Source organism: Protopterus annectens, chromosome 3.part0 (assembly GCF_019279795.1).
Source record: "Protopterus annectens isolate FY-2018-M chromosome 3.part0, PAN1.0, whole genome shotgun sequence".
NCBI lineage: Eukaryota > Metazoa > Chordata > Ceratodontiformes > Protopteridae > Protopterus > Protopterus annectens.
Window position 1 is genome coordinate 1691087536 of NC_056731.1, and position 18452 is coordinate 1691105987.

The 18452-nt window shown below is 37.9% G+C and overlaps 1 protein-coding gene across 1 annotated transcript in view; it reads left to right on the forward strand.

Moving 5' to 3' along the window:
* Window positions 1-701: 701 nt before the first annotated feature.
* The window catches only part of EIF3E (eukaryotic translation initiation factor 3 subunit E), a gene marked incomplete in the record, with an annotated part of 1040336 nt that continues 1022585 nt past the window's right edge, over window positions 702-18452 (forward strand). The window contains 1 exon segment of the mRNA XM_044065734.1: window positions 702-835. Coding sequence (XP_043921669.1) covers window positions 746-835 — 90 coding nt within the window.

Genomic DNA, 18452 nt, shown 5'->3' on the forward strand with positions numbered 1-18452 from the left:
ACACAAATTCAAGTACTAGATTTCTTTTCAGAAAAATGCCTGTTAATTCACATTTTCTTATTCTGTCAGCTTCTCAAGTTTTACCACCAATGTGAAAAAAAGTGTCTCCGATTGTTTCTGGATTTCTCTGACCTTGGGTGTCGAGTGTTATGCCCTAAAAATGTTCCCACATATAACCTCTCAATCGTCCAGATTTTGTCAGAATGCCAAAGCTTTTACTTCATATTTTTGGTCTGTTCCTCATAAAAAGTCTGTGGTTTTCTATCAAATTATTTAAAATCAAAGTCACTAAAAATGACATGTATACAACTTTCTAACTCCATATCCTTCAGAAAATGCACACTAGGAAAACCTTGCTAGTTTGTAACTCTCGGCGGTGTTTATATCTGACCCTAGAATTGGGCTTTTGTTACTCTATTATTTATTGCTTTATCCAAACTTACTGGATTTAGAGGTTAAGTTCTACACCAACAATTCTCTACAAACATGCGCTATCTCCATTAATATTTTTGTGCCTAAGACAAATATGCATAAATGCATGTAATGTTCTACCGACATATCTTTAGCTCCTAACAAAACATTCGTTATTTAAATACAACTTCAATAGCTTTATACCACATGAAACCACTATTACAGAGCACCATTGTTTACACATACTTTAATAGTCTTTCGGCGCTGCGAATGACGTTAGTTTCCATGCTTTACGGGCTTCCGGCGACAGAAAATTTTCTTTTTCCGTTACACAATGGCGGAGTACGATCTCTCAACTAAGATCGCCCACTTTTTAGACCGACATATGGTTTTCCCACTGCTGGAGTTTGTATCTGTGAAAGAGGTAAGCCTGACCGGTTATGCTCCTTCTGGATAATGCATTCCATTCACTGAATCCCTGAGCAGCGCGTGCATTCTTTGGTTATTCCACGTGTTAGTGGACAGTTGCCTGTTTTTTTATTCTGTTGGTAGTAGCATGGGGAAAAGGACCACCTGTTATTAAGGGTTGGAATATAGTTAACTTGCAACATGGTTTTTATCAGTTATTACTAAAGATCACCGTCTTGTTGTGGTGTATGAGATATGCAGTTGCCGGTGAAAAACTCCCAGGTGACTAGTGAGAGTTAGCTTTGTAAGTGACGTTATGGTCTGAAATGAAACTTTCTGACACATCATGGGTGACGAGAGGTTTATGCTAGAGCTAATGTAGTATTTGTGACATGAATTGAAGCCTTATTTTAGAAACTTCGACAAAATGTCCAGTTGTTTATATACCTGTTTCTTATGTACCATATCAATTAAATAAAATACAAGAACTCTGTTGTCATTCAGAAAGCAGTGTAGAAAAAACTCCTGTATTCTCTTAGGCTTACAGTATTAGATTGGTTTTAAGGACTGTTATTGTCAGCTCCTCTTATAATGTCAGGCATATTTAACTAACTAGTCAATAGACTGTGGTGGTGGTGCTGCGGTAGCGTTGTCGCCTCACAGTTAGACGTTGCCCTTTCGATTCTTAGTTAGAGCATCTTCTGTGTGGTGATATGCGTGAATGGGCGTTCCTTCGTTGAAGGTTGTGCGTTAGGCCCGGCAAGCCAGCACGTAAAACTCTTACTGCAAATCATTAGCGGACCGGAGTTCCGCTGTGGCGTCCCCTAACCGGGAAAAGCAGAAAGATGTCAGTGTCAGTCATTTAACTAACTAGTCAATACCTGTCAGCCTCTTATTGTTAAGAACTCTGGACAATGCCTTTATGAAAGGGGATGGGAAAGGTCCAAACATAAGTACAGATTGTTATAAACTTACAAAGTTGCTAGAGTAATAGGGTTTGTGTTTACATACAATTGCTGAAGAATTTGAAGTCTGAAACTCCATTGTATGTATTATTAGTGACCTCAGTCCTCAGATCATCCCAGTGATTTGCCAAAAAAAAGCACAGATTTTATGAGGAACGGGCAAATATATGAGGTAAAAATCTGGACAGGGGTATGGGTGCTTGAGGAAACAAAACAGTGTGTACATGTGTCAGATTAAAACTTTCCATTTAATCATATGCATTACAAATTCTGCCTTAATTTTTTTCTTCAAAATTGTGTTTAGGAGGGTTAGTTGAAGATTATGATGAGCATCTATGTAAGGTGTGCAGTTCTGTTTAAACAGCAGAATGCTGAAAATTACAAATTCTGGTGAGGTTGATACTTGAATTTGCTCATGTATTTTAAAAGCATTGATTAAGTTTTGCTGACATTTTAATTTCTTTCGGTTCCTAGGTAATAGACAATTTAAACAATTTCAAGCCTACTCTCTGCAGTCCCATTACTATATCCCCACGTCCATAAGTCATCTGCATTTAGACATACCAGCATTTGATTCAGATACTTCATGAACAGGGTTAAAAACTTCATCCACAGCACACATACAGAATTCAGCAATTATCTGCCTCGTTTGTTCACTTGTACATGTACTAAATGAATCATTGCACATATCAATGTCACTCAAAATTTTGTTATTGTCAAAATTGATGTTATTCTCATTTAAAAGTACGCCCCCAATGTCCGCAACAGAAATGTCCTTTGAATTAGAAAAAAACGTGATCATCGAATTCACCAATGTCAACCCAACCAGTTGGAGCGAAGTCTGTACAGGTCATCTTGTCAACACCAATACTAGCGACCCGCTCAGCTCGAAAAAAATTGGGTCTGTTACATTCAATAGTGTTAACTTGATTTAAACCATTAACTTCCGCTCCAATAACGCTGGCATTTATTAATTCAAAATCAGTAATCTCCACCCCAGCAGACTTGCCAGCCACAACAATGGTGTTCGGTAACTGAATGTCAATAAAATTGTCCTGGTAATGCTGAAAGAAAGTCTCACCTTCAAACAAGGCCGGACCATCCAATATCACCTTCTCCACTCGGTTCGGGCTACATTGCGTTGTTGCTGCTGGTGAAACCTCCCTTTTGGCCTTGCTCCCCGCTTCGGATACTCGCTGAATTTGCCGCTTCCTTGCTGTTGGTTCATCTGAACGCGACCCTTTAGCCTCTCCGAGCGTCTTAGCCCTTCTTCTAAAGGGAACTCCTCCTCAACCGCTCTTGTATTCATATTACCGGTTGCTCTCGTCACTTCCACTTCACCGCTCAATGGCTGATTGGTTGAATGATCTTGATGCCTAGTGTTACCTTCAGAAAGCGGATACACTTTTTTGTTTTTGTATTCATTAGTGTCCCAAACAATTTTATGAGCTTTTCTCCCATGTATAATCGCACAATGTGACTCTACACTCGCCAATAGTTAGTATAATAGTGCTCAAAATTTAAATCAACCGTAATAGCTTCATTCTCAGTCTCTAATTCAGCCAAATAACCAGCAATCACCTGATCATTATATTTGATAATAATGTTCATAAGTTCAAGACCCGTTCCATCATACAGTTTATGAACTTCCTCCAACATTTCATTTTTACCTTCAATTCCATTTGGGTACTTCCAGGTCCGTAAACCCCGCAGTACTAAGCCCAACTCAATGTTTTTATGTAAATAACTGTTTTCAATCTGCAATTTCTTCATAGAGAATAACTTTTTCTCAAAATCCTTCAAACGTTCGGTTAAGGGCTTGTTTACAGCCCCCCCTGGGTTGGACATCATCCCGTTCTGTTGAAAATTGTAATTATTAACTTTCCACCACATGGCATCCAAATTAACTGAATTACCTGCCACACCTTTGTTCCTCAATGCTGAAATAGGAGCCCCCAAACTGGTATTCACCTCAGGAGGACTGGAACATGGTACTGCAGCCACCACTCCTCTGGAAGCATTTTGACCAGGTAACAAGCCTCCAGAACCCAATTCTGCTTCAGTATTTGGACCACTTAGCTGCTTATTAACCAACTGCTGTATTTGTATCATGTGCTCAGCCAGTTGTTGGTTAATTCGTTTCAACAGCCCTAGAATGTCCGGTCCACCAACACTACTCTCCATGAAGACGACCAAAACCAAAAACCAAACAAACTGAATAAATGGACCAACAACAGGAACTGCAGGACAGAAACCACCACAACAAATTTTGACCTAGGTTTCGTCTTTATTCAGACTTCTTCAGAATAAATGTTAAAAACAATACACACACCAGAATTTATACACCTTTAAATTACATCATTAATCAATTAATTTGTCAATTAAAAATTTTTATCCTACTTAAAACAACCTGAGCACACACACACAACAACAACTTGATACTGTGATAACATACTGCATTATTAATAAAATAAAATAAAATCAATTAAAAAATCCAATTAAAAAGATACACAACGAAATATAATAAAGTAATAACATTAAACCACACACAAAACGATGTGTAAAAATAAACTAGACACAATCATTATACATGAACACTAACTTATGGGCTAATCACCCAAGAATATGCTTCAATTTTAAAATTGGGGCTATACTAATATGGTCATTAATACCAGGAAAGACTGTCGCATTCAACCCAAGTTGCCACCTCACCTCACTGATGTCTAAATGCAGATCTAGAACATTACCCTGTGCATCCTTAACAATATTTTGTAATATACAAAATTTAAACTGATGTCCACCATGCATTTCAATGTGCCTATATAAGGCATTAGTTGTTTTCTTTAGCCTTATGTCTGACAGATGCTCATTAATCCTGTCTCTAAAGAATCTACTAGTTTTTCCGATGTAAAACGCCGGACACTGGGCACACTGTGCCATGTAGACCACATTTTTTGTATAACAATCAAAATGCCTGTACAACCTAATAGGTACACTTGCCACATGTAACTTCGCACCAGTAAGTAGAATATAATGACACACACTACATCTACCACATTTGAAATTCCCAATGGGAATACCAGTTGCATTACAAAAATTATCACCCTTCTCTAATAATTGCTTCAATGATCTTGCCTTCCTAAAAACACATTTAAGATGACTACCAAGCTTATCCCATACCAAACAGTGCAACCTAAGAAACTTCCAGTTATTATATATTATGTCCCTAATGTTAGGAGCGTCATAAGAATAGTTGGATTATTTGAAAAAATTTGTGAGCTGGACATAAGAGATTACATTAATAGAAGTAAGTCCGCTAATGGATTTCACGCATTTAATAGCCTAAAAAATATAAGGATGAACGGAGCTTGTTAGATGAATTGGTTAGGGATAGGTCTATTAGATTTATGAAGCCCAACAAGGGCAGCAGTTTAGTGGTTGTGGATAGAAATGACAAGGGCAGCAGTTTAGTGGTTGTGGATAGAAATGATTATATCAATCATATGTTAATCATGTTAAGTGGGGACACCTATAAGGAAAGTAGTTTAAACCAACTTAAATGCTAAGGTGGACATGTTAGTTGAGGATTTATTGATGCAAGGACAAATTACTGAATCAGAGTATTTTTTTATGACTAACGAATTTCCTGTGGCGAGTGGTATCTTTGGGATTCCCAAGATACATAAGGGATTGGTTAATGTTAAGTTCAGGCCTATAGTAGATGGTAAATGTAGTAAAACTTGTTTTACAAGTAAATATTTGGACTATCACTTGCAAAAAGTCATCAAATTATTTGATATTATCACAAAGGATTCTTGGCAATTTTTGGAGAAGTTAAGAACCGTAGAAATTAATGAAAATACTATTTTGCTCACTACTGATGTTGTGAATCTTTTTTCTGTAATACCTAACGATATAGGGTTGGATTGGTTGGAACAACAGCTTTTTAAAACTAGGCTGTACGACCAGGACCGTATAAATGTATTTATCACCTTGATGGAAATTGTTTTGTGCAATAATTACATTTTTTTGAGGTGTATTATTTTAAGCAAACTACAGGTGTAGCTAATGGGGGCAGCTTGTGCCCCCATTTATGCTAATTACTTTATGTCTTACTGGGAACAGGAATATGTTTTATTAAGTAGGTTTAGATCTAACATTCGGCACTATACCCGTTTTTTAGACGATTTGTTTATAGTATGGGAAGGTAGTGTAGAAGATGTGAATGCCTTTATGGAATATATTAATGACACAGTGCATTTTTTGAAGTTCACTCATACCTTTAGCAAACAGGAGATTTCCTGTTTAGATGTAAATTTGAAAATAGATCCTATAAGTCATTCTTTGTCAACTAACATTCATAGAAAAGCCACTTTTTCAAATTCCTATCTCTGTTATTCCAGTTGGCACTCTGGCCATCAGAAAAAAACAATTATTAAAGGTCAGATGGTCAGGGCTGCCAGAATGGTTAGTGACGATTTAGAGTTTTTGAAGGAAGTGGAGTTTATAGTGAGCATGTTCCTTAGGAGAGGATATCCCGAAGGAATGTGTCAAGCTGTAGCAGAGGAAGTTAAATGCATTTAGACATCAGTGAGGTGAGGTGGCAACTTAGGTTGAATGCTGGTATGGGAATGAATGACACAGTTGGCACTAATGTTGTTTTAAATACCTTGCCAATGGCTTTTTTAGCCACTAATGACCATATTAGTATAGCCCCAATTTTAAAATTGAAGCATATTCTTGGGTGATTAGCCCATAAGTTAGTGTTCATGTATAATGATTGTGTCTAGTTTATTTTTTACACATCATTTTGTGTGTGGTTTAATGTTATTACTTTATTATATTTCGTCGTGTATCTTTTGAATTGGATTTTTGAATTGATTTTATTTTATTAATAATGCAGTATGTTATCACAGTATCAAGTTGTTGTGTGCGCGCGCTCAGGTTGTTTTAAGTAGGATAAAAAATTTTAATTGATTAATTAATTGATTAATGATGTCATTTAAAGGTGTATAAAATTCTGGTGTGTGTATTGTTTTTAACATTTATTCTGAAGAAGTCTGAATAAAGACGAAACCTAGGTCAAAATTCGTTGTGGTGGTTTCTGTCCTGCAGTTCCTGTTGTTGGTCCATTTATTCAAGCTTTTTTTTTATCTTTTATGTTAATCTGCAGCTCATTTATTTCAGACTATGTTAACATCATTCACTTGTTATATGTTTGTCTATGTGTGACCTTTGGTGCTTGGCTAACATTTTTTTTTTTTATCATTCTCTTTGAGTATTTATTGTGTTATATTTAGTGTTTTATAGCTTATTTTTTATTGTATTTTTATTTATTATTGTGTAATAAATTTAAATGTTTCTTAATCTCGTTATTTACAATTAACAAATATACTTTTGTCCACATGAAATCCTAGAGAGGCTATTAACTGCACACCCCAGTAACATAGCTCAGGCTGGAGTAGTACTAGATAGTTTGTGGCCGTCACTAGTGGAGTCATAATTCCTTTCATATGGACTCAAAACACGTATTCTTCTGTTACACGAAAAGAGCAACTCTACAGAAATGTCAGACTGCGGACCAACTGCTTTTGTCCCACCTGTGTTAAAATGCTTGAAAAATGTCTCCACTCTTTGATTACTTCAATTTCTGATGGGTAAGAATCTACTTTCCATTACTGAGTATGGTTTCTGTGTCAACCATAGTGCAGACATAACTATACTGGTATTTCTAAATGCAACTTATAACTGCAAAAATAAAGATAAACTCATCTTTTTAATATTTTAGATTTCTGCAAAGCATTTGATAGTGTTGCATTTTATACTCTTGCACAAACTATCGAGACATGGCTTTTCAGACCCTACTATCTCGTGATTTAACCACTATTTATTTAATAAAATTCACTATGTTGAATGACACACTGCTCAGTCAGCCTTTGTACCCATAAGTGTAGGTATTCCCAAAGGGTCCATTTTACACCCATTGTTTTTTAACGTTTTCATAAGTACCTTGTTATAGCCACTCAACCCTAGTACAAATGACAGACAGCTTCACCTTCGTCTGCTCTGCTTCAAGCATATCGGAATTACAAATGATTACTCCATAATCTTTTTCAACTACTGAAACCTGATACGAATGCAGTTGACTACAACTTAATGCAAATAAGGCAAGGTTACTACTGTTCATCTCCAGTTCTTACTTAGATGGCAAAATCAGTTTTACTGTTACGTCATCTAGTAGTACCAATGTAGAAGTAGTTTCCTAGTCAAACATACTTTATTATTGATGACAACTTGAAATTGACCTACATGTCCAGCAGGCTGTAAACAAACCAACAACTAATAATCAAAAACATGACCAGCTGTACAGAATAAAGCCTAAGTGAACATGAACATAACATTACAGTTACAACTTAAGAAGGGTTTTATATGCAAACCTCATTGTCACCAACTAACTATCCAGCCCACTTGCTAAACTGGAACAATGTAATAACAAAGTAGCTAAGACTGCAGCCAGCCTGGCTAACAAAACAATTACTGTGTAGACTTCAGCCGGGTAGAACTGACAAACTGCCTTAACTTCTGTCATTAGCACAATCTTGTTGTTTTGTTTACAGTTCATTGCTTAAGTCATAATATCTTTTTTGATGTGGAGCTTTTCATCCTGGGCCTCCAATTAAAAGTATTGTTTATAGACTTGGTCCCCAGTGGGGTGCCAGCCAGAACGTGCCCAAGTTTTGCTGCTGCCAGGGATTTGCTTACCTCTAGTCTGTGTTTATTTGTTAAAAAAAATAGGAATAAAATTCTTGCAGTCCTTCTGTTGATCATTGTGTATTATTTAAAATTCTTGCAGTCCTTCTGTTGATCATTGTGTATTATTTATGTGATGGCTTCTTCTAGAAGAATGTATTTTATCTGTTATGAAGAGACTGCAGTATAAATTTATCGTTTCCTGTTTGTCTAAATAAAGCTTAACCTTATGGCTATGCCATCAGCAATGTTGTCTGGCTCTTATTTTTTCCCCGCTCTACCCAGTCCCTGCTGGAACTAGTTTCCTTTAACAGCTAAGTGCCAGTTCAGACTTTTATAACAGATTAATTGTCACAGTCGTGTGCATCTGGTATCCCCTTCTTTTTGTAATACAGATCATCCCTAGTCAAAAGTTAAAATTTGTCAGAGAAGGCTCCCCACCTTAAGTCACACTGAATCTGTACTTGTGAAGATTTTGTTTGTTACTAATGATTTATGTAGCTGTAGAAGTACTTTGTAGGGTCTCTGTCTCTCTGGTCTTCCTTGTTATCTCTTGAAGAGGCAGATGGAAAAATGACTTTGTTATGGTGATCTTTTAACTGGGTGCAGTAAATCATTGCCTCGTTGAATGTCTGCATTACTTTCTTGAACTGCGGCTGTTTGATTCTTTTTTGTTCCTGTCTCACTGTGGTGTAAGTTTTTTTTTTGGTGGCGTAGTTTTAATTGGTTTTGTCTGTTTTTTTGTTTCCCCAAATCTCATTGCCAATTGGATGAAACATTGTAGTGTGTTTGTCTCTCTTAAATATCTAGTTCTTTTGGCTACAGAATGGCAAAGGCAGAACACTAGTACTCTATGTTGCTGTTTTGTCATGGAAGATCTGTTGACTCAAGTGATAACAAAAGGGCTCCTATTCCCTTCTTTGCCATTTACATTAGAAAGTGGGTTTGAGTTCTAGCGTACCTTTTAGTCATCTCTTCGGCAAGAGGAGTTAAAATAAATTCTTCAAGGCCTCTTATAGTACTAGAAAATCGTAGGAGTCTGAGGAGGAGATCCCTTTACTGATGACAAAAACAGCAACTAACAGAGATGGTGAATTAATTGGATTATCACTTGGACCAGAGTAAACACGGTGGTGGTGCTGCGGTAGCATTGTCACCTCACAGTAAGACGCTGTCCGGTTCGATTCTCAGCTTGAGCATCTTCTGGGTGGAGACATGCGTGAATGGGTGTACCTTCGTTGAAGGTTGTGCGTCAGGCCTGGCAAGCCGGTACGTAAAAATCAACTGCCAATCATTAGCGGACCGAAGTTCTGCTGTGGCGACCCCTTACCGGGAAAAGCCGAAAGACACAGACAAACTTCACTTGGATCAGAGTCACTCTTTGTACTGATTTGATATAGTTAGTAGTTAAACCAGACCGAGGACCAGTTTCCAAATTTCTTGTTACATAAAATGTTCGTGGTAACAAATGCACCTTTGGTGTACATGCATTTGGAACACGATTTAGCTTATCTGCTACTTTTTAAGTTGTTCTTGAGAGAGATTTTATATTTTAATCCTTCCAAGTTATTTCTTCCAGAGATGGTTTTCGTTTTTGTTTGGGGCAGATTGACCAGCTCCCTCTTTGAAGTTGCTAGGCCAGATCCTCTTGATTTTGGGAACAGCTTTGCTTGTAGCTATCGCCTCAGCTGGAGGGGTACAGTGAGTTAGTTATTGGCATTGTGTGTTCCTCAAGGGTTGGCAGCTGTGGCTACCAGTACTTCTTTCTTGGAAAGTTATGTCCATAACCAGCTTAAATATGCAGTTTCCTCCTTTTTACTGGAGCCCTGAACATTTGGGAAGGGTCTGGGTCCCAGGAGAGGGCTGAAAAACTACACTGAGGCAATTTAATCTGTACAGAAGATGGATCATCCAGTTGCTTATTTGATCCCAAAAGGTGTTAGGCATTCTATTAAGTAAAATAGTCTATTTCCACCTGGCTTGCTGGAATTTTATCATTCTCTTATGGTGATGTATAGATGCCTTCATAGACCATGCTAGGACTTATCACAAGCGTTGTGCAGATTTTTAATATCCACCACTGAAAGCATTTTCAACCAGATTGTCAGCCCAAAGCTATAGGAGTTTTCTTTCAAGGTTTTCCTTCAGGGGTGCTAGATTGAACCTCTGCCTGCATATAGTAAGTGTTAGTCTGATGGTGATTGGTGAGGCAGGAATGGATGAACTGAGATGATAGACTTGTGACAGTTGATTTGATAAGTGTGTTTCTTTCTTTGCAAGGACCCTCTTACCTTTTCCTTTTCTTAGATTTTTCCGATAAAGTATGTAGTTATTACAGTAACATTAATTTTGGTGTATTTTTCAGTTTTTGTGCTTTGTGGGTTATGTTTGGCTGACTGGTGTGTGACTGAGATGTGCTCATTCAGCTTAGCAGGTGCCCTACCATATAGGGGTCAGTGAAGGGGATTTTCTGTCATTGGTGATAAAGGTGTGGTGCATAGGGATATCTGGTTCTATGTGAGATATCCTAATTGTATATATGATAATCACTGAAGGGCAACTTTTCCATTTGCATCAGGATGAAAAATAGCAGAAATTGACCTGAATTTTAAACTGTGACATCAGAGTCTGGCTCTTCAGCAGACCTGTTTAATATTTTAGTTATTGACATTTGTTTACTGGTAAAGCTCATCTGAATAATTTTATCCATTTTTTCAGAGGTGGCCTAGGGAGAAATGTTCCACAAAAGGTCAGAAAATACATAAAATTGACATATTACAGTATGCTGTAAATACATAAATACAAATAGTAATACACGTGATATGTAGACTAATACAGATATATCATCATTAAAGCAAGGTAAATATATAACATGTCAGCATGTTTAAAATATTTCAGTGCTACAAGAAAGTGAGTTTAGTACCCACTCACAAAGTCAATATCACTGGAAAATTCAAACGGCAGGTAAGGAGGAGGAGAGGGGAGAGTGATAAAGTATTAGAGCTAGTAAGTAGCGTAGGCGTGCGAGAGAGGAGGGAAAAAAATGAGTAAAACCAAGATTAAGAGTAAGAGAAATTAAAAACAAGGAAAAGGAGAGAAATGTATGTCGGTAATAGAGGTGAAGGAGTGAAGTTTTATCCTACAGAAGAGCAACTGTAGGTACAATTCAGTCTTTTGGGCATCGGGGCTCCCGTTGTCTGAAAAGTAGCCTCACCTTCAACACTCAGTAGGGTCATTTTGTAATAGCTGCGAGGCTAAGATGGAATGAGTACAGTCGTTTCTTTTTAATTGTGCTGCTTTCCTCAGCTCCGGGACATTTATTTCATCCCAGGAATTTGCCAGTTGCCTCCATCTTAGCTTGACTGCATATGTGGATGCTGTAGGGAACTAGCCAAAGACGCAGACTGTCTGGTGTCCTCCTTGAGCAAAAACAATTTTGTTGTTGGCTTCCTGTTGATAAGTTGTTGAAGTTGCAGGTGGCGAGTCCACATTTTAGTTTTGTCTCGTCCTGTAGTTCTTTTCAGTCTTATTTAGTTCCAGGTGTGTTTGCATGCTACGTGGACTTTGTGGTGTGATCAGAAGATGTGAATTTGGCAAAGCTCTGTTTGTACTCTTATACTACAGTTGGTGTTTCAGATAATACCAGAGCACTTGAGAAAGAGTCAGTAAAACCCAGAATTGTTTCAGTACAAGTTTTGCTCAAAGCTTCCAGCATGTTTATGCCCCAGTCTTACAAGAGCAGTTGTTGCCTCCCCGTGCTGCCAGTCAACGTTAAAGTTGTTTTCTACTAAAGAGAATATAACTGCCATCACCTAAAAACAAGCCTTCAGAAAGTATTCTGTATGCGGTTGCACTTTGTTCAGTTCCTCATCGGGCTTGCTTCATGATATTACTTGCTGCCCTCTTTGGGCCATATGAATCCTAAAGGTCCTGGTCATTATAGAGTTTTTCACCACTTAATTGCATTTTCCTTTTTCCAGTCTCATCATTTTCAGCCTTCACTGTATTGTCGGTCTACAGTGTTTCATATGCTCTGATGGTTACTCCATCCTTCCTGTAAGTCCATAAACTATTAGATTCATATAGGAAATGCACCCTAAAACTCATTGGTAACATGAGGTACACAGTAAAAACTGCTGCGTAAAATATAAACATTTTTAAACTCCTCAATCTAGATTCTTTCTTAGAGATCTAGAAGTTGATTCGTCCTTATATTGACTGTGTATGTTGTGATCATCTGCAAAAAACACGTTTTATTTCCAATCTTTTATTTTTCTCGTCACCACAGCAATGAGAAATGATGAGCATGTATCAGAACAAGTCAATGTATGTCTGCGTTACTTATTGGTTACTCCTGACCAATATATTAAAATCCGTCTCCTTACCCTGTATTTAATCTGGTTTATGTGCAAGCCAGTCCAGCCAGCCATTTTTCTTGAACATATCTTAAACAGTCTAATCCTGCTTTTCTCTCGCACCATAATAATGGATGTATTATTTTCTCTGGGCTGTGTCCGTCAGATTTACCTGTCGGTGAACTACTGTAACGTGGTGAATACACAAGCCTACTATTCCTTTTTAACTGTTTTATTCCTTTCTGTAACTGTTCAGTGCACCAACTTGTAAGATCAGTACCTCAGCTACTTCTGCATCTTTCTTTCATGTCAACAATAGTTTTCTATTCCTCATTCAAAGACTGCCATCCAAGTTTCCTCTCCCGATGTATCTCCTAACATTTCATCTTGGACATTCTCAGAGTTCCTCACTGCTGTAACGCTGTTAACCATGTAACTGCAGGCATTTCTGAAAACTTCACTGAGCTGTTTTCTTTTACAGACTTAAGTTGTTTAGTCTGCACCAGGCATATATAACATTGCAGATCACTAAATTAAATTAACTGCATTAATTTCCAAAATTATAACTTATTTGCAAAAAGAATTTGAAAATAAACTGGAGCAATCTATGATTTCTGTCTTCTGTGGTATTACGTGAAGGTCAGTTATGTTTCTTCTTCTAGGGGACCTTCCAAGTTAAGTGTCACTGTAAACATCTATGCCATGAGTAATGCACTATTTAAAGAAATAAACAGAAGCATACTCTATTGTTTCTTTCTTGACAACTAACTAAAGTTTGATGTGTGCGCACGCGTGTGTGTGTGTTTGTGCGGTCCTTAGCACTGATCAAAGACTGGTGCACCTTTTATAAGCTACTCCCATTTGTGTCTGCAGAATTAGCAACCTCCTTGTCTTCCACTTCTTACTCTTACCCTGTTTAGTAATCTGTTTCCCTTGAACTCATTAACAGCACAAAAAAGAATGTCTACAACAAAATGGCGCACTTCACTTTTGGCCACCTTGGACAGACTTCATTGTTTGTGCACATACCGACTGATTTTGATTACTTCAAATGCTTACTGTCCTTTGTTCAGTCTGAGTGATTAAAGCAGATAATCCTTTCATTGTGAGGTCTACTTAGGAAAGGACAGTCGAAGTATCTAAAAATGCCAATGCCCATCTTAACTTGATGTACTAGGGCCTTGTAAGAGATTTTGTCTTAGATTAGGCTCTGGTAGTCATTATGCATAAGCTTTGTTTTCTTCTGGAGTCTAGCATGCTGGGACTCCACTAAAAATGGTGAATGGTGCTTCCCACACTGTCCGTGACTACATATGTGGAACACTATGGCTACGGTTCAGGTGCAGTTGTTGAAGGTTTTTACTGCCCAACCTGAGAAGTACTCCAGCATAATTTAAATGTGAGCATTTCTGGAACGTTTCAGGTGGTACAATGATTTATTTATTTTATTTTGACATTTGTTAATCGGGTATGTCCAACTGAGCATTAGGAGAAAAGCTCCATTCAGTACAATTAACAAAGTAGAATTAAAACAAATGCACAAATAAAATCACAAAATATAATGAAATGTATCAAATACAGTACAAATTAATCAGCAAGCAATAAGTAAAATAAGTATAGAAGACATATGATAGCAGGTATAGATCAGTGTTTAACAATTTCAGAAGTACAATACAAAAATAAGTCTGCAGGCACAATAGTACAGGAACACAAGATTAAAAGTAACACAAGTGAAGAGTTCATTATGGGTGATTTGAAGCGTGAATAAGAAGGAAATGAAGGGGTGAAAGGGAACTAGGTATAGGAAAGAGGGAGGGAGAGAGAGGGGAATAGAGTAAGGGAAGGGTATGAAGGAATTTGGATATGGGTGGGTAAGAGAGGAGAACAGAAAGTGAATCATCAGCAGGTACGGATAGAAGTGAGGGGTGGGGAAGGGAGTGATGAGAGTTGTTGTTTTGTCTTTCGGCTTTTTCCCGGTAAGGGGTCGCCACAGCGGAACTCTGGTCCGCTAATGATTGGCAGATTTTTTTCAAAACACCGAGGTGCCAGCTCGACGCCCAACCTTCAACGAAGGCACGCCCGTTTACGCACGCATGTCTTTCGAACGCTACCCAACCGCGGGGAGGACATGCAGACTCCACACAGAAAGCACTCCCAAGCCACGCCGAGAATAGAACGGGAGAACCTCTTGCTGTGAGGTAACAACGCTACCGCCGTACCACCGAGTGATGAGAGTCATACACTTAAAACATGTTGAGCCAAAAAAGTAACAGAGTGGGGAAGAGGCACTAAGGGATGTACACATACGGCCACTGTACTTATTTGTTATGTTTAACAACAAAAAAGAAATGAGAACTCCAGTAGAATAAATCTTTTTTAAGTTCCCAAGTTACCAGCCAAACTTAGCCACTGGGAATGAGGAAGGACAACTCAAGTGCCAGAGATGTATCGACCGGTCAGATTTCACCATTAATGTGGAGGACCAATCAAGTTATATACACATCATAGCATTGTAGGAGATGAGCAGCCTGTACAGTGCCATGATGCCCCGTAAAACGAAAGGAATTTATTAGCATATAAAACACCTAGCCTACTATACAACCATCTGTTTTCATAACTCTTAATTTAAATAATATGGCCATCATGCATGAAAACTGGAGCCATAAACATGAATAGTAAACTATTATAGGTCTACTCTGCTCTGCCAGAGGTGCTTAATACATTTACAGAAGTGTTTAATCTTTTAAACAGTACCCCACTCCTGGTAGTGTTTTTTAATAGTGTCTGACAGCGTAGAGGATTAAGGCACAAACCGGTAGCAAATAAATTAAAAAAAAAAAAAAAAAGAAAAAAAAATGCGCACAAGGAACTATAAACACAAGAGCAAATCTGGGTTAAAAAGGCATCCGTGAGAATGGATGGCAGTGCTTGTTTGGGTGGTCAGTGTGTGGAGTAAATAGTTGTTACTGGATAGGTTATAAAAAAGAGTGACATGGGGATAAAATAAGAGCTTGTACTAATTGAGCTTGGTAAATATAGCCAAAATAACAGATGGTTGATCTGAAGGAGAGGTTAATGAGAAATAAGAGGAATCTGATGTAAATGCTAAGTCGGATAACACTAGAGGTGAGAGAATCCTCAGTGATAAAACTCCATGTGAACACACCTAGTGGGGAAAAAGGCCAAACACTTAGAAAACACAGAATAGTGGACTACTAAGGAATCACTGGTAAAGAACAAGACCAGAGGTTGTGAAGATTGGTTTAACTGAGTGGTCAAGGAAGTACATTTAATTTAACATGTGAAAGTTTTGAGGGAATGTGGACAAATCAAAAATGTAGCTGCATTAATTTCTGTTGGCCAGTTTTTTCTCTCTTCGATTGGCCAATTCATATCAGCTGCTGATTGGTAATTTAACTTTATTTTGTTCTATTGGACCTGTTTTTTACAGGCAGAGCCATTAGTCCAGTATTTGTGTAGGCACACAGCCCCCCACCCTTTATTTCCAGAGTTGTTCACTTTTTGTCATGTTTAAGGTTAGTATTTGTGCTTTATTGAAATGGCATTAAATCATTGTACTGTCTGAAGAAGTCCAGTGATGGGATGAAAGCAGCCATGCTTATCTTAAGTTGTAATGCTTCGCTTTCAAAACTACTTCCCATCTGATTGTTTTTTTTTTTTTTTTTTGCATGATCTTCAGAGGTTATGTATGTATAGAGACATATATGTTTGTTTCTATTTAAATTTTACATTCTGTAGTTAGTGCAGAGGATTACAGATAGGTTACTTTGATTTTGTCAGTTTGCACATATCTGTTCTGAAATGTATTTCCTTAGTTGTTGCTTACATTGTCTGTCTTTCAGTTATTTAAGTTTGCACTCTCACTTCTCTTTTCAAAGAAGATCTCTTCCAGAAACTGCCCTCTATAGCCATAACATGCTTTGTCCTTTATTGCACTGCAGGAAGTTCTGCTTCCTTGTTGACATGCTGACATCATGTTGGGGTCAGCAGAGTCCTTTACCTAGTCAGTAAGAGGGAGCAATTGCACACATGGAGAGGATTTTCAGATTGGGGCAGTTTTACTTGTATTTTCTGCCTAATTTTCCATTTTAGGGCAGGTACACATTGGTTAATCCAGTCTTCAAACCCCCATGCATTCTGCATTCCTTTTGTATGGAAACGTGTGAAGGCTGGTTCTATTTCACCATCACATGCAGCACAAAGTCCATAATTCTTAATCTTGTCTAATTTTCCTTAGTCACTGAATATTACCTTTCATCTGTCCATGATTTTTTCAGAACTCCCAATAATTTTGTCTAATATTTTTTACCATGTCTTTCCTCTCATAAAACTTTCTAATTTCTAATAAATTACTGTGTCACAGTCTGAACCTAATGCTAGATAGTGAAAGTTTCATAGTTTATAATTCATTCTGTCCAGCAAAAACGGAGGAAAGAGACCCAACCTAGTAGTGCAGAAAAGATCCAAATTTGCACCTTCAAAGTGACTAGCGTTATGATGCGAATACAGGAACTACTGCTTGTGTAAGTTAGAGGAGAGCCAAAGTTTGAGGAGGCAATAACAGTAAAATGAAATATGGCAGAATATCTACTAAATTGGATTTGCAAAATGGGAAGCCATTCTGTCATCCCAGAATTAAAAAAAGACTGTGGGTGAGTGCAAAAAAAATACGTGCACATTATCTTTAATTCTGTGAGCTGTTGTGCAACTTCTTTGCTACCGGGATTTGATTCCATTAGCCTTAATTTGCCTACTGTGTGACCTTGAACAAGTCACTTAACCATATAATGCTTTGGGACAATTAGGAGTTTGGGATAACTACCGAATAGACATGCGTGAATGGGCGTTCCTTCGTTGAAGGTTGTGTGTCAGGGCTGGTAACTCTGCACGTAAAAATCAACTACCAATCATTAGCGGACCGGTTCCGCTGTGGCGACCCCTAACCGGGAAAAGCCGAAAGACACAACAACAACCGAATAGCCTCCTGGGCTTACATACCTGTTAATTATGAACATGTGCTTGGTTTTGTGTGTGTGCGTGCATGTACACGTACATACATATACATAATACATACATATGTGTTATGTATATGTAATATATTTATATATGCACACGTGTATAATGTGTGTGTGTATGTATGCATGTACAAAAACATGTCTGTTTCTGTTTAGTATGTATAACAAGGGAAGAGGGCAGTGTTTTTTTTTCCGTGATAGTGGAGTTTTCCCTTTTCTCCACTATTGTGTGACCTCTGAGTAGGTACAAGTTTGAGGGTGTGGGGGTTGTCCCTGACATGGGGGGGGGGGCAGTGGGTGCTTGCCCCCTAGAAAAAATTACTACTGAAGTTTGTCAAACTTTTTGTTTTTTTGCGTATTCACTGTTACACAGACTGGATATTCTCTTAGCTTCAAGTGCAGGTTTTTAACATAAAGCCTTTTGAAAAAAATGCATCTGTTTCTGGCAGTTCACTGCCTAGGTAATCCAATTTTGGACAGCCTTTTTTTGCTACTCCTATTACATTCATAACCAGGTCTTTGGTTTT